Source organism: Mobula birostris, chromosome 8 (genome assembly GCF_030028105.1).
Source record: "Mobula birostris isolate sMobBir1 chromosome 8, sMobBir1.hap1, whole genome shotgun sequence".
Taxonomy (NCBI): domain Eukaryota; kingdom Metazoa; phylum Chordata; class Chondrichthyes; order Myliobatiformes; family Myliobatidae; genus Mobula; species Mobula birostris.
Window position 1 is genome coordinate 10,323,337 of NC_092377.1, and position 15,854 is coordinate 10,339,190.

Genomic DNA, 15,854 nt, shown 5'->3' on the forward strand with positions numbered 1-15,854 from the left:
GGTTCACCACTATCCATATCACTCGTGTTCCAGGTAAATCTCCTCTGCCCCCTCCCAACAGCTTCCACAGCCTTCCTATAATGAGGTGACCAGAACTGAACACAATATTCCAAATCTGATGTAACCAGAGTTTTATAGAGCTGCAATACTACCTCGTGGCTTTTGAACTGAACCCCCTGATAATAAAGGTCTGCACACCCTATGCCTTCTTAACAACACCACCAAATGGTGCGTCTATTTTGAGTGATCAGTGGACGTGGACCCCAAGATCCCTTAGTTCCTTGGATGAAGATGTCCCAGGAATACTCCCACTCTACACTCGGGCCAGCTATGCCGGGGTGTCACACCCTCCTGCAGACTGTGTGTCTGCCAAGAGGTTTCAGCAATTTACTGACAAGGCTATTCTGAAATAACACAGAACTTTGTGTTCTATTGGCCGTCCCCAAGAACACGTGCCGAAGTGAACGTTGAGGAGAGACCAACTAAATGAAAGATACTCTCCGATATAGCAGGAAAGCAGAGCCATTCAACACAGAATGTGTACTTCACTGGAGTTCAGAAGAATGAGGGGAATCTCATTGAAACTTATCGAATATTGAGATGTCTGGATAGAGTGGATATGGAGAGGATGTTTCCTTTACTGGGGTGGGGGGGTCTAGAAGCAGAGGCCAAAGCTTCAGAATTGAGGGATGGCCATTTAGAACAGGGATGAGGAGGAATTTCTATAGCCAGAGGGTGGTGAATCCATAAAATTTATTGTCACAGATGGCTGTGGCAGCCTTCATTGGGAATATTTAAAGTGGAGGTTGGTAAATTCAGAATTAGTCAGGGTGTCAAAGGTCACGAGCAGAGGGCAGAAGAATGGGTTTGAGAGAAATAATAAATCAGCCATGATGGAATGGTGGAGCAGACTCAATGGGATAAATGGCTTAAATCGCTTCTTTGTCTTTTAGTCTATAGAAACAGGCCAAATGGTCCATGCAGACCAAAGTCCCCATCAGAGTAGGTCCCATTTGCCTACTTATCCTAAACAGATGGGCCACACTAGGCCTGATTGTAAAGATCAGGATCTTGGGGCTGGATGCAAGCAATGGGCTGGTGTTTACTTGTCTCTGCACTGAACAGAGGCTATGGGCTGCAACTAGCAGGCTCCTGGATTGGCTGCAGTGATGACTGACTTCATGGCAGTGAACTCAGCTTTGTGAACTTCAGTTGTTTCTCTCGCTTTTGTTGTTTGCATGATTTGTTTTTTTTTCTGCACATTGGGTGTTTGATGTTCTTTTTTTTATGGGTTCTATTGTGTTTTGTGGCTGCCTGTAAGAAGACAATTCTGAAGCTTGTATATAGTATACATACTTCGAGAATAAATGTACTTTGAACTTTGAACCTTTCCTATCTATGTATTTAACCAAATGTTTCTGAGCTCTTATTATTGTACTAGCCTCAACTACTTTCTCTGGCAGCTCATTGCATATATTTTCCACCTTTTGTGTAAAAAACGATGTCCCTGAAATTCCAATTAAATACAGTCATAGAAGCGTGGAAAAGTACAGCACAGGAACAGGCCCTTCAACACATTTAGTCCATGCCTAATCCATTTAAACCTGCACTGGAACCATAGCCCTCCATACCCCTACCATCCATGTGCCTATCCAAACTTGCTTAAACATTGAAATCGAACTCGCATGTACCAGTTGTGCGGGCAGCTTGTTCGACACTCTCACAACCCTCTGTGTGAAGAAGTTTCCCCTCTTGTTCCCCTTAAACTTTTCACCTTTCACCCTTAACCCATGACCTCTGGTTGTATGTACCACCCAACCTCAGGGAAAAAAAAATCTGTATCTATACCACTTATAATCGTGTATACCTCTATCAAATCTCCTCTCAATCTTCTACCTCCTAAGGAATAAACTTCTAACCTAGTCAATCTTTCCTTATAACTCAGGTCCCCTAGACCCGGCAACATCCTTGTAAATTTTCTCTGTACTTTTTTGACCTTGTTTACATTTTTCCTGTAGCCAGGTGACCAAAACTACACACAGTACTCCATATTAGGCCTCACCAAAGTCTTATACAACTTCAACATAACATCCCATCTCCTGTACTCAGTATTTTGATTTATGAAGGCCAATGTGCCAGAAGCTTTCTTTACGACCTTATCTGCCTGTGACGTCACTTTCAACAGATTAGGGGTCTGTATTCCCAGATCCCTCTGTTCTACCACACTCCTCAGTGCCCTACTGTGTAAGTCCTACCCTGGTTGATTCTACCAAACTGCAACATTTCAAACTTGCCTGCATTAAACTCCATCTGCCATTTTTCAGCCCATTTTTACAGCTGGTCCAGATCCTGCTGCAAGCCATAGTTACTATCACTGACTTCAGTGCATGATTCCCCTTCATTCTCACTGGTGAAGCATCCTCCTAGTGTCCCCTCTGTCAAACCTTTCATGTTTCCTGTGCCTCTGGGCAGAACTGAGATGCATATAGAATTGCCTCACAGCGGCAGAGACCCGGGTTCGTTCCCAACCTTTGGTGTTGTGTGGAGTCTGCGTGTTTTCCCTGTGGTCAGATGGGTTTCATCTGGGTAACACTGTTTCTTCCCCCATTGCAAATTGTGTTATTTGGTCCTCGTAACTTGCCTCTGGTGTGCTTACCAAGATGATATTAAGAAAAGTGGAGGGCCAAGATGTGCAGCTGAGGCAAGGAGTCTGCAGAAGGACTTGGTCAGGTTGGGAGAGTGTGCAAAGAAGTGACAGATGGAATGGTGAATCAGTGGAATTCATTGCTGCAGGCGGCTGTGGATGCCTACTTACGGCAGATGTTGATAGATTCTTGATTAGTTAGGGCATGAAGGGCTATGGGCAAAAGGCAGCAGATTGGAGCTGAAAGGAAAAATGGATCAGGCATAATGAAATGGTGGAACAGACTCAGGGGGCCAAATGGCTTAATTCTGCTCCCATATCTCATGGTCTTATGGAATACAGCATAGGGAAGTATGGAGACTTTGGTCGGAAGAGTAAAGGTATAGACTATTGGGGAGGGAATTCAAAAATTGGAGGACTCTCTTAAGGATAACTTGTAAAAGCAAGGATAGACTGTTAAGGTTTTATCAGGCATTGGTGAGACTATTGCAAGCAATTTTGGCCCCATATCTAAGAAAGGATGTGCTGGCCTTGGATAGAGTCCAGAGGTGGTTCACAAAAATGATCCCAGGAATGAAAGGGTTAACATACGATGTCGCGATGTCAGCTGTTTATTTCCCTCCACAGATACTGCCTGACCTGTTGAGTTTGCAGCATTTTGTGTATAAGTCCTCAGCTATGCCAGCCTTTTCATTAGCTACATAGGGAAGTCCATGCTCCAAGCCTTCCCTGGTAATGCTACCCAACTCTTCCTACGCTACATCAACAACTGCATTGGTGCTGCTTCATGCACCTATGCTGAGCTCGTCAATTCCATCAACTTTGCCTCTAACTTCCAGTCTGTCCTTAAATACACTTGGTCCATTTCTGACACCTCCCTCCCCTTCCTCAGTCTCTCTGTCTCCATCTCTGGAGACAAACTTTCAACTGACATCTTTTATAGACCCACTGATTCCCATGGCTACCTTAACTATACCTCTTCTGGTCAAGGTGGCACCAGCGAAATGTTTCTGGAACAGTCAGAGCCTGCAACTTAAGGTTTGGATATCGACTGAGTGATCTAGCGGTCCGAGAACATTTCAGGAGACGAGTACAGATCTCCTAACAAAGCTTAGGGATGGGGCATGAGCCTACAATCAACTCCAGTTAGCCAATTAAAGCATCCATTAATTACTGGTTAAAGAAGATTGAAACATCAAGGTGAGTGCATAAGGCGAGCAAGGATTTGTCGCCAACTCCCTGCCTCTTGCCGTGCTGTGACGGATCTTCGCTGGATAAGGTGTCTGTGAGTGACCACTAATCTCCCTTGCTGTTCTGCCTCTGTGTTTGAGTGATCTCCCTCTCCCTCAAAGACGTCGGAGGAAGTTACCGAAGTTTTGCAATTTATAGACTGGACTAAATCCATTTTTTGGTTTCATGTCATTTATATTTTTTTCTTGTTACCACCTGAGCAATTTAATTTTGGAAGTGGGGTGGTTGGGGTTTGATGTTCTCGCAGTTCACCCGATTTGTTTTTCTGTGTAATGGGGGTGGGTTTGGTACGATTTAAATTTGGGATGATTTGTAAGTTTTTTTTGTGGGGGGGTGGGGGGCTGATGTTTTTCTTTGAATGACTCCATGACTTTCTTTGTTTTGTGGTTATCTTGAGAAGATGAATCTCAGAGTTGTATACTGTATACATACTTCGTTAATAAATGAACCTTTGAACTTCTGAACCTTTTTTTTCCATGCTGTCTCCTGTCAAAACACTATTCCCTTTTCTCAGTACTTTCATCTCCACTGCACTTATTGAATCAACAGTAAGAAAAACAAATGCAAAGTTAACATTCATTTCAAGAGGTCTAGAATATGCTACTACTACGTCGACTCAGGCCTAGGGGGCCGGCGTCGGGCAAGACTAGAATATAAGAGCAACTGTATAATGCTAAGACTTTAAAAGGCATTGGTCAGACTGCACTTGGAGTATTGTGAGCATTTTTGGACCCCTTATCTAAGAAAAGATGGGCTGGCATTGGAGAGGGTCCAGAGAAGGTTCACAAGAATTGTCCGGGAATGGAAGGGTTCACATATGACGTTGTGATCAACCGTTTATCAACTGTTTATTTCCCTTCATAGATGCTGCCTGACGTGCTGAGTTCCTCCAGCATTGTGTGTGTGTATGTGTTCCAGCATCTGCAGAATCTCTTGTCATCAGTGAACAATCCCTAGATCATTCCTTGCGTCTTTCTAGTACTCACCATGCCATGGTTAATCCACTGTGGTATAAAGTTGTCCAATATTTTTGGGTAAACCAGTTCTCGATCATATAGGTACAGAGCCCAGAACATTGTCACAACCAACTGCAGCAAAACAAGAAAAAAGTACAAAATAACATATTGCCAACAAGTCACTGTTTCACCCTTGTTGTAATTACAATTGGAAACATAAGCTGACGTTCAAAGTAAATTTATTATCAAAGTACATATATGTCACCATATACTACCCTGAGATTCATTTCCTTGTGGGCATTCACAGTAAATAAAAGAAGCACACTGAAATTGATGAAAGACTACGCACAATACAACAAAACAAACAGCAATGAGCAAAAGATGTGCATATCTTAGGAAGGAAGTGTTGCCATTGGAAAGAGTCCCGAAGAAGTTCACGAGGATGATTCCAGGAATGAAGGGTTTAATATATGAGGACAGATTGGCAGCTTTGGGCCTGTGCCCTCTGGAATTTAGAAGACTGCGTGGGGACATCATTGAAACATGCCAAATGTTGAAAGGGCTAGATTGGGTGGATGTGGAGAGGATGTTTCCTGTGATGGGGGTATCCAGAACTAGAGGGAACAGCCTCAAAACTGAGGGGTAGTTTTTTAGGACAGAGGTAAAGAGGAATTTTTTTTTAGCCAGAGAGTAGTGAATCTGTGGTATGTTCTGCCACGGACTGTGGTGGAGGCCAAGTCCGTGCATATCTTTAAGGCAGAAGCTGATCATTTCCTGATCGGTCAGGGCATCAAAGGATATGGCAAGAAGCCAGGTATATGGGGTTGAGTGGGATTCAGGATCAGCCATGATGGAATGGCGGAGCAGACTTGATGAGCTGAATGGCCAAATCCTGTCCTTTGTCTTATGGTCTAAGACAGAACTTCGAAGAAACATGCCCTTATTAAGGCAACTGACTTTACGCACTCAAGCACCTGGGTGCCAACGTCTCTGATGATCTATCCTGGGCCCAACATATTGATGCAATTACAAAGAATTTGAAGAGATTTGATTGTGTGGCTAGCCACAGCTCAATTATCATCTATAAATTTGCCAATGATACAACTATTGTTGGTAAAATTTCAGGTGGTGATGAGGAGGCTTATCGAAGTGTGATAGATCTGCTGGATGAGTGGTGTCGCAACAACAACCTTGCACTCATTGTCAGTAAGGCCAAGGAATCGATGGTGGACTTCAGGAAGTGGAAGTCGAGGGAACACACGCCAGTCCTCACTGAGGGATCAGCAGTGAAAAGCGAGAACAGTTTCAACTTCTTGGGTGTCAACATATCTGGGAGCAACATATTTTTGCAATTCAAAGAAGGCACACCAGTCTTCTGTTCTCATAATGAAACTTCTATTTCATTCAGAGTTTGTGGAGATTTGATATGTTACCAAAGATGAGCAAATTTCTACAGATGTACCACAGAGAACATTTATCCAGGTTGCACCCTCATCTGCTAAGCATAATGCACAGGTCCAGAAAAAGCTGCAGAAAGATTTCTCACCCAGCTCCAACATGGGCACCAGCCAGCATCGAGGACACTTTCAAACGACCATGCCTCAAAAGACAGCATCCATCATTAAGGGCTCCCACCAAACAATTTTTTAAATATATCTTTCTTATTATAATTTGTAGTATATTGTATGTACTGCACTGTACTACTGCCATTAAATAACAAGATTTGTGACATATATAATATTGTGCAAATGTCTTAGACATATAGCTAGGGTGACTCAGACTTTTGCACAGTAGTGTATTTGTCAAGGTAGAGCAGAGAGCGAGTTTGTAAATCCGGCGGGAGCAAAGGATGTTGGGAATGTTGAGGGTGGAGCCTCACGGGAGGGGTGTGGTGGTGTGAGTGCAGACACGCCCAGCCCTAAGACACCAGGCAAGGTCATTTCATTTCAAACAATTGGTTTATTGATCATTACAGAATGTCTCTCTGGTGCTTCTGGCTCCCTACTCCCACCCTTCCCCTTTTCCCAACCGTGAATCCTCTCTTCCTATGCCCTTCCCGCTATCAGTCCACAATAGGGACCCATATCAGAATCAGGATTATCATCACTCTCATATGTCATGAAAGTGATTTTTTTGCAGCAGCAGTACAGTGCAATGCATAAAATTACTGCACCGCTGTGCAAGTCTTAGGCACCCTAGATATGCAGCATGTGCTTAAGACATTTGCGCAGTACTGTTTCATTAATAATAAACCTGATTCTGATTTTGACTATAAAGTATTTGAATTAATAATAAAACCATAAAATAACTTCTGATCCCTTTCAGGCTGATACCCATCCCCTTCTTGTCACAATGGCGGGGCATTGGGAGCAAGGGTGGACCCAAATGCAAGACACATCTTGTTAGGTTACTTAGATTTAGTTTATTGTTCGATACCAGGAGAGCAAGGCAGGAGCAAGAAATAGCAAACTGAACAAGGACTCAGGACTACGACTAGACTGGGACCAAGGGTCTGGGCTTGGACTCGGAATCGGCTCCCAGAGCTAGAGGAGACATAAAGATGCTAGGGTATGGACTCCGAGCCCAAGACTGGGCAAGGACCCAGTACATGGGTCTTGCCTTGGGCTTGGACCCCAGAACCAGGCAAGGACATGACATGGGCTAGGGAGAGGAGGAAAATAGGAACACAGAGCCTCGGTCTCAGGGAGCAGGTACATGGAACCATGGACACATACACAGAACACAGAGTCGGGACCCCTCCTTGGGTACAGGACATAGGGCCGGGACTCATGACCCTCCACGGGGCAATGGCAAGACGGCCTGACTTACCCCACGGAGGCGAGGACAAGACAAGACAGAACATGACCGCCCGCGGGGCAACGGCAAGACGGCCTGACTTACCCCACGGAGGTGAGAACAAGACACGACAAGACATGATCCCCCACGGGGCAATGGCAAGACGGCCTGGCCTACCCCATGGAGGCTAGGACAAGACACGACAAGACCAACACGAATGAACACCAGACAGTACCTATCTAGCTCCGGTGATGGAACTAGCCCGAAGTGCAGGTGGGGGCTGCAGACGAGGGCTAGAGGCAAGAGGGGCAGAGAAGGGATTCAGACAAGGGGGTAGGACAGGAATCACAGACCGCCAGGGCCAGGACTTGACTTGGAACTTGAATGCCGCCAGGGCCAGGACTTGACTTGGAGCCTCTGGGTAGTGGTGAGCCCTCGACTCGACCCGGGAACAGTAGACAGCGGTTCTTGATTCCCTCTGGCGGGTTAACTGATGGACCCACCTTGATGAGGAAACTTTGCAGGCTCACTTTGGCGAGGTAACTGGACTAGGTTGCTCCAGTGAGGAAAGGTGAATTACCGGCACTCGCTTCGGCAGAGACTAGGCTTGCTCCGGCCAGATGACATTGGCAAGCCGTGACTTTGCAGACGCTCCCGCACCGAACGGTTGAAAGCCGGAGACTATAAACTACCGGTTCAGCCGAGTGTTAATTGCCTCTAATCACCAAAGTCGAGGGACATGGGAAAACAGGGAATCAACGGTCCGGATCGTAACATAAACAAGCTAAATTTAAAGGGACTCCGATCTGGACCATGACACTTCTCTGCTTCCCCACTCTTACACATTCTTCCAAAGCTGTCTTTTGGTGGTAATGAGGACCTACCCTCATTTCATCAGGGAGGAGGAACAGGAGCTAAAGACACACATTGAACTTTTTAGGAACAACTTCTTCCCCTCTGCTGTCAGAGTTCTGAATATACAATGAACCCATGAACACTACCTCATATATATAACTAATAAAGTGGCCACATATAGAGTGTATGTCCATGATCTTCTGTTGCTGTAGCCCATCCACTTCAAAGTTTGATGTATTGCACATTCAGAGATGCTCTTCTGCACACCGCTGTTGTAACATGTGTTTGTTTAAGTTACCGTCACCTTCCTGTCAGCTTGAACCAGTCTAGCCATATTCCAATGACCTCTTATTAACAAGGCTCTTTCACCTCCAAAACTGCTGCTAACAGGACGTTTTCTGTTCCTCATACTGTTCTCTGTACTCTGGAGATCGTTGTGCATGAAAATCCCAGGAGATCAGCAATTTTTGAGTTACTCAAACCACCCCACCTGGCACCAACAATCATTCCACAGTCAAAGTTATTTAGATTACATTTCTTCCCCATTCTGATGTTTGGTCTGAACAATAACTGAACCTCTTGATCACGTCTGCATACTTTTATGTATTGAGTTGCTGTCACATGACTGGCTGATTAGATATTTGCATTAACAAGCAGGTGTGCATAAAAAGATATATATTTTATATAGCTCATAGAAACTTATAGGTTTTTACAACCATATTGCATTGTGCTGCTGCCACAAAACAAAGTTTGAATAGATTAGGGCTTTTTCCCCTGGAGTGCAGGAGAATGGGGAGATTTGACAGAGGTATATAAAATTATGAGGGTACAGATAGGATAAATGCAAGCAGGCTTTTTCCACTGAGGTTGGGTAAGACTTGAATTAGAGGTCATGGGTTAAGGGTGAAAGGTGACATATTTAAGGGGAACTTCTGGGGAAACTTCTTCACTCAGAGAGTGATCTGACTGTGGAATGAGCTGCCAGTTGAAGTGATGGATGGCGGCTTGCTTCCAGAATTTAAGAAATGTTTGGATGAAGTACGTGGATGGGAGGGATATGGAGTGCTAGGGTCAATGGGAGTAGGCAAAATATTCGTTCTGAACTGATGAGTTGAGCTGAAGAGCCTGCTTCTGTTCTTTAGCTCTCTGTGATCCTCTGCTGAAAATTCTGTTACCAAGTTAATGACATGACACAACATATTGAGGTAACATCAACTCCATTAAACTTAATAGCTTTGTGCGGCAGTTAGCATTCATGAGCCCGCCAGTGAGCGCAGACACACCACAAAACTCTCCTGCAAGATATTGCTTCACCACCCACTCCCAAAGGAACATTAATGTCCTGATACAGTCATCTATTATAAGCTGCGCTGTAGAGTTTTGCAGACAGTCAGAAATAAAGAGGATTTCTGTGGTTTCCATAAGCAGCTGAGGGAAGAAGCAAAGAGGAATGTAGCAGGGGAACCAGCCCTTCAACTCACTGAGTCCACAGTAATCCTATCCCAATTTATTCCAGCAGATTGCCATTAATTCCCTGTGTAGCTGAGTGTAGGTTGTTGTGGGAAGTGGGAGTTGATGGAAGTAAAATAGTTCAGCATAGAATTAGTAAAAGTGGGTGGTCATTGGTCAGCATGGGCTTGCTGGGACGAATGGCCTGTTTCTGATCGCTAGCTCTCTCAGAATCACAGGAGTATATCAGAGTGAAACAGGCCGTTTGGCTAAACTGGTCCATTCCGACCGGGATACCCCATCCAAGATGGACCCATTTGCCAGTGTTTGGCTGGAAACCTTCTAAACACTTCCAATCCATGTACCTGCCCAACTGCCTTGTAAAAGTTGTTATTGTACCTGCCTTGACCACTTCCTCTGGATGCTCATTCCACATATGTAGATACCATCTTTTGTGTAAAAAAAGGTGGCCCTCAACTTCCTCTTAAATCTCCCTCTTCTCACCTGAAACCTCCAGTTCCATCACTGAACTGTTCCCATAATCTATGGACTCACTTTTAAGGACGCTTCATCTTGCGTTCTGGATAGTTATTGCTTATTTATTATTACTTTCTTCTCTATCTTTTTGTATTTGCAGTTTGCTGTTTTTTTGTATATTGTTTGTTTGTCTGTCATATTGGGTGTGGCCTTTCATTGATTGCATTATGTTTTTCGTATTTACTGAAAGTGAAGAAAGTGAATCTCAGGGTTGCATATATGTAGTTTGATAATAAATTTACTTTGAACTTTGATTCTCAAGACCTGGGAAAAAGACTCTCTCTATCAAAAATTGAAGAAACATACAGAGAAATGTATTGCTTGTCACCATTCTTCTATAATGCTGTAGATTCTACCAGCCACCTACCTTACAGTCAATTTACAGCAACCAATTAACCCACCAACCACTACATTTTTGCGATGTGGAAAGAGGTAGGCACAACTGGAGCAAACCCACACACACACACAGCAAGAACATACAAACTCCACACAGACGGTGCTCAAGATGCAGGTCACTGGAGCTATAAGGCAGAGGTTGTTCCACTGTGCCACTGCACCAGGATTGAGACACAGGAGACCACCTGCCTTACTTGCCGAGTTCTTCCGGGAGATTGATAGTCGCTCCAGATTCCAAGTGTGGTTTAACCAAAGTTCAAAAGTTTGAAGTAAATTTATTATCAAAGAATATATATGTCACCATATACTACTCTGAGATTCATTTTTGCGGGCATTCACAGTAAACTCAAAGAAACACAATTGAAGCAATGAAAAACTGCTCATGGCAAAGATGGACAAACAATCAATGTGCAGAAGGTAATAAAGTCATTTACATCGCAATTCTTCCCCATTCTGATGTTTGGCCTGAACAACAACTGAACATCTTGACCATGGCGGCATGCTTTTATGCATTGAGTTGCTGCCACATGATTGGCTGATCAGATATTTGCATTAATGAGCAGGTGTACAGGTGTACCTAATAAAGTGGCCATTGAGTGTATGTGTTCATTCAACGATCTTGGAGTCAAGACATTAGTGTTTATAACAGGCAACATAAAGGGTATTAAAACAAAACATTCACCAGTTGGTACTTCAGTGACGTGCACCCCTAATTGCACGTGTTATGTTTTGTAACTTCAAAACATTAAACTAACTCAAAGGAAGACACAGGAGTCCAAAATGTGAGTCAAACTTTGTGTTTACTTCAGGTGAAGCATGTACATATCATGTGGTAGTGTGATGATGTATGTTATTATAGGCATCAGTTAGTCTCATGAGACCATGGATTTGCGCCTTGGAAGGTTTCCAGGGCGCAGGCCTGGGCAAGGTTGTATGGAAGACCAGCAGTTGCCCATGCTGCAAGTCTCCCCTCTCCACGCCACTGATGTTGTCCAAGGGAAGGGCACTAGGGCCGATACAGCTTGGCACCAGTGTCCTCGCAGAGCAATGTGTGGTTAAGTGCCTTGCTCAAGGAGACAACACGCTGCCTCAGCCAAGGCTCGAACTAACGACCTTCAAATCACTAGACGAACGTCTTAACCACTTGGCCACGCGCCAACACCATGTATGTAATTCACACATTTTTACATATAACCATAACGAATTATTTAAACAATCCAAGAATGCTTAATCTAACAATATATATACAAGATCTGAATGTGGTACTTGGATTTTATTAATATTGGCCTATCATTCAAAACTTCAGTAGTGGTTTTTGCTTTGATAAATAATAGATAAGATGATTACATTCTATAAAAGTGCATTCTCACTATGTTGTGATTGTCATAGTGCAATACAGAAAAGAAACAGCTTGTTTCGAGTTGGGATGTCATAATGAAAGATCAGTTTTGAAGTAAAGGATTGGCAAATGGAGAAAGATGGAATTTTTTCACTTGGAGCGTATTTGGAGGGCGGCAAACCAGGGCAAGACTTGTATAGTGCATGGTAGACCACTGAGGTGTGTGGTAGAATAAGGGGACCTGGGATTACAAATCCATAATTCTTTGAAAGTGGCATCATGGGTAGATAGGTTCGTAGAAAGAAATTCTAGCACACTGGCATTGTAATTCAGGGTACTTAGTGCAGGAATTGTGATGTTAAAGTTGTACATGATATTGGTGAGGCTGAATTTAGAATATTGTGTATAGTGCTAGTCACCTAGCTACAAGAAAAATATTAATAAGCTTGAAAGGGTACAAACATCAGAGGTGCAAAAGGACCTAGGAGTCCTCATGCAAGACTCCCTGAAGGTTGATTTACAGGTTGAGTCTGTGGTAAATGTTAGCATTCATTTCAAGGGGAATAGAGTATAAAAACAAGAAGATAATGCTGAAGCTTTATAAGAGACTAGTCAGGCTGCACTTGGAGTATTGTCAACAGTTTTGGGTCCCATATTTCTGAAAGGATGTGTTGTCATTAGAGAAAGTCCAGAGGAGGTTCATGAGAATGATTCTGGAAATGAAGAGGTAAACATATGACAACAACAGGAATTCTGCAGATGCTGGAAATTCAAGCAACACACGGAATGTAACGTGTTGTTCCTCCAACCTGAGTGTGGCTTCATCTTTACAGTAGAGGAGGCCGTGGATAGACATGTCAGAATGGGAATGGGATGTGGAATTAAAATGTGTGGCCACTGGGAGATCCTGCTTTCTCTGGCGGACAGAGCGTAGGTGTTCAGCAAAACGTATGAGCTGACCACTCTTTCACAATGGCAGCTATCTGATATTCCGTCTGGGTAGCCTCCAACCTGATGGCATGAACATCGACTTCTCTAACTTCCGCTAATGCCCCACCTCCCCCTCGTACCCCATTTGTTATTTATTTTTATACACACATTCTTTCTCTCACTCTCCTTTTTCTCCCTCTGTCCCTCTGAATATACTCCTTGCCCATCCTCTGGGGTCCCCCCCCTTGTCTTTCTTTCCGGACCTCCTGTCCCATGATCCTCTTGTATCCCTTTTGCCTATCACCTGTCCAGCTCTTGGCTCCATCCCTCCCCTTCCTGTCTTCTCCTATCATTTTGGATCTCCCCCTCCCCCTCCAATTTTCAAATCTCTTACTCACTCTTCCTTCAGTTAGTCCTGACGAAGGGTCTCAGCCTGAAACGTCGACTGCACCTCTTCCTAGAGATGCTGCCTGGTCTGCTGCATTCACCAGCAACTTTTATGTGTGTTGCTAGGTTAACATATGAGAAGCATTTGACTGCTTTGAGCCTGTACTCACTGGAATTTAGAAGAATGCTGGGGCACCTCATTGAAACCTACTGAATGTGGAAAGGACTGGATACGGTGAATGTGGAGAGGATGTTTCCTATGGTGGAGGTGTTCAGAACTGAAGACCAGAACTTCAAAATTGAGGGGCGACCCTTTAGAACAGAGGTAAGGAGGAATTTTTCTAGCCAGAGAGTAGTGAAGCTGTGGAATGCTTTGCCACAGACAGCTGTGGAGGCCAAGACTGGTGGGTATATTCAAAGCGAAAATTGATAGTTTTCTGATTGGTCAGGTCATCAAGGGTTATGGCAAGAAGGCAGGCGTATGGGGTTGAGTGGGATCCAGGATCAGTCATGATGGAATGGCAGAGCAGACTTGATGGGCTGAATGGCCTAATTCTGCTCCTATGTCTTAGTCATAGTCATAGTCATACATTATTGATCCCGGGGAAATTGGTTTATGGTATCCATTATGGTACTAAGATTATTCAAATATTTCTAAAGTACACAACATTCCTCCCCACATAGCTATAAACTACACTCAATAGAAGGATTAATAAGAGAAAATTCCAATGAATTAAATACATCTTCCTAAGATCAAAGTGCACATCCTAAAAAAAAGGAAAAGAAAAAGAAAGGCAGGAAGTTGCAAAGGACAAGAAAGGTGTCCAGTGCTGTCTGAATAACTTCCTGCAATCCCAGAGTCAACTCCTACGACAGCACAGAGGAGGCCCAGAACCTGAGATTGAATTGGATTGACCTTACATCCCTCATATACATGAGGAGTAAAAATCTTTACGTTACGTCTCCGTCTAAATGTGCATTGTGCAATTTATAGTAATTTAAAATAGAGCATGTACAACAATATAACATAGAAATACAGTTGTGTCAGCATGAATTAATCAGTCTGATGGCCTGGTGGAAGAAGCTACCCCTGAGCCTGTTGGTCCTGGCTTTTATGTTGTGGTACCGTTTCCCGGATGGTAGCAGCTGGAACAGTCTGTGGTTGGGGTGACTCGGGTCCCCAATGATTCTTTGGGCCTTTTTTGCACACCTATCTTTGTAAATGTCCTGAATCATGGGGAGTTCACATCTACAGATGCGCTGGGCTGTCTGCACCACTCTGCAGAGTCCTGCGATTGAGGGAAGTACAGCTCCCATACTAGGCAGTGATGCAGCTAATCAGGATGCTCTCAATTGTGCCCCTGTAGAAAGCCCTTAGGATTTTGGGGCCCATACCAAACCTGTTCAACTGGCTGAGGCGAAAGAGATACTGTTGTGCCTTCTTCACCACACAGCTGGTATGTACAGACCATGTGAAATCCTCGGTGATGTTTATGCCGAGGAACTTAAAGCTATCCACCCTCTCAAACCCAGATCCATTGATGCCAATAGGAGTTAGCCTGTCTCCATTCCACCTGTAGTCCACAACCAGCTCCTTTGTTTTTGCCACATTGAGGGAGATTGTTTTCTTGACATCACTTTGCTTTCACCTGTAAGTCTCACCTGCTAAGCAGAGTGATTTCCCTTGCCATGACAAAAAATCCCATCCTCATCATCACTGTTATGTTTTGTAACATCAAAACATTAAACTAATTCAACAGAAGACATGGGAGTCCGAAATGAGAGTCTAACTTCAGGTTTTACTGTAAGCGAAGCATGCACGTATCGCACAGTGGTGTCACGACAAATGCAATTTACACATTTTTCATATAACCACAATGAATTATTTAAGCAACAAAGAATGCATAATCAACCAATATATATACAAGATAACTCAAATATCACTGAAACATCAAATACACATCAGACCAGAGTCTTATCTTTATCTATCAGAAAATTCTTTCCTCTTTCCAACATTACAAAGTATTTACCTAAATGTGCTTCACACAATGCTTCTTTATCTCATCCATCAGTACCTTCTATTCCATTCCGCCTTTTGGGTATGCTCCTTGAAGACGAGTCATCTCCCAACCTCCGCACTTTAACGATTCTCTGAGTTACTGATTGGACTTGAGCTGATCTTATATTCATGGGTCTTTTATGGCTCTTTGTTCTGATCTTGACCACAAGTAGAAACATCTTCCTATTTTCTACTTTAAACTTACCAAAGTATTTCATAATCTTAAAAGCCTGGCCACACGCAATACGCCAGCGG

The 15,854-nt window shown here is 43.7% G+C and overlaps 1 protein-coding gene across 1 annotated transcript in view; it reads right to left on the minus strand.

The window, feature by feature from the left end:
* aig1 (androgen-induced 1 (H. sapiens)) overlaps positions 1-15,854 on the minus strand; it is a 252,410-nt gene that overhangs the window by 118,345 nt on the left and 118,211 nt on the right. The window contains exon 3 of the mRNA XM_072267002.1: positions 4,882-4,983. Coding sequence (XP_072123103.1) covers positions 4,882-4,983 — 102 coding nt within the window. The remainder of the gene's footprint in view (positions 1-4,881; positions 4,984-15,854) is intronic.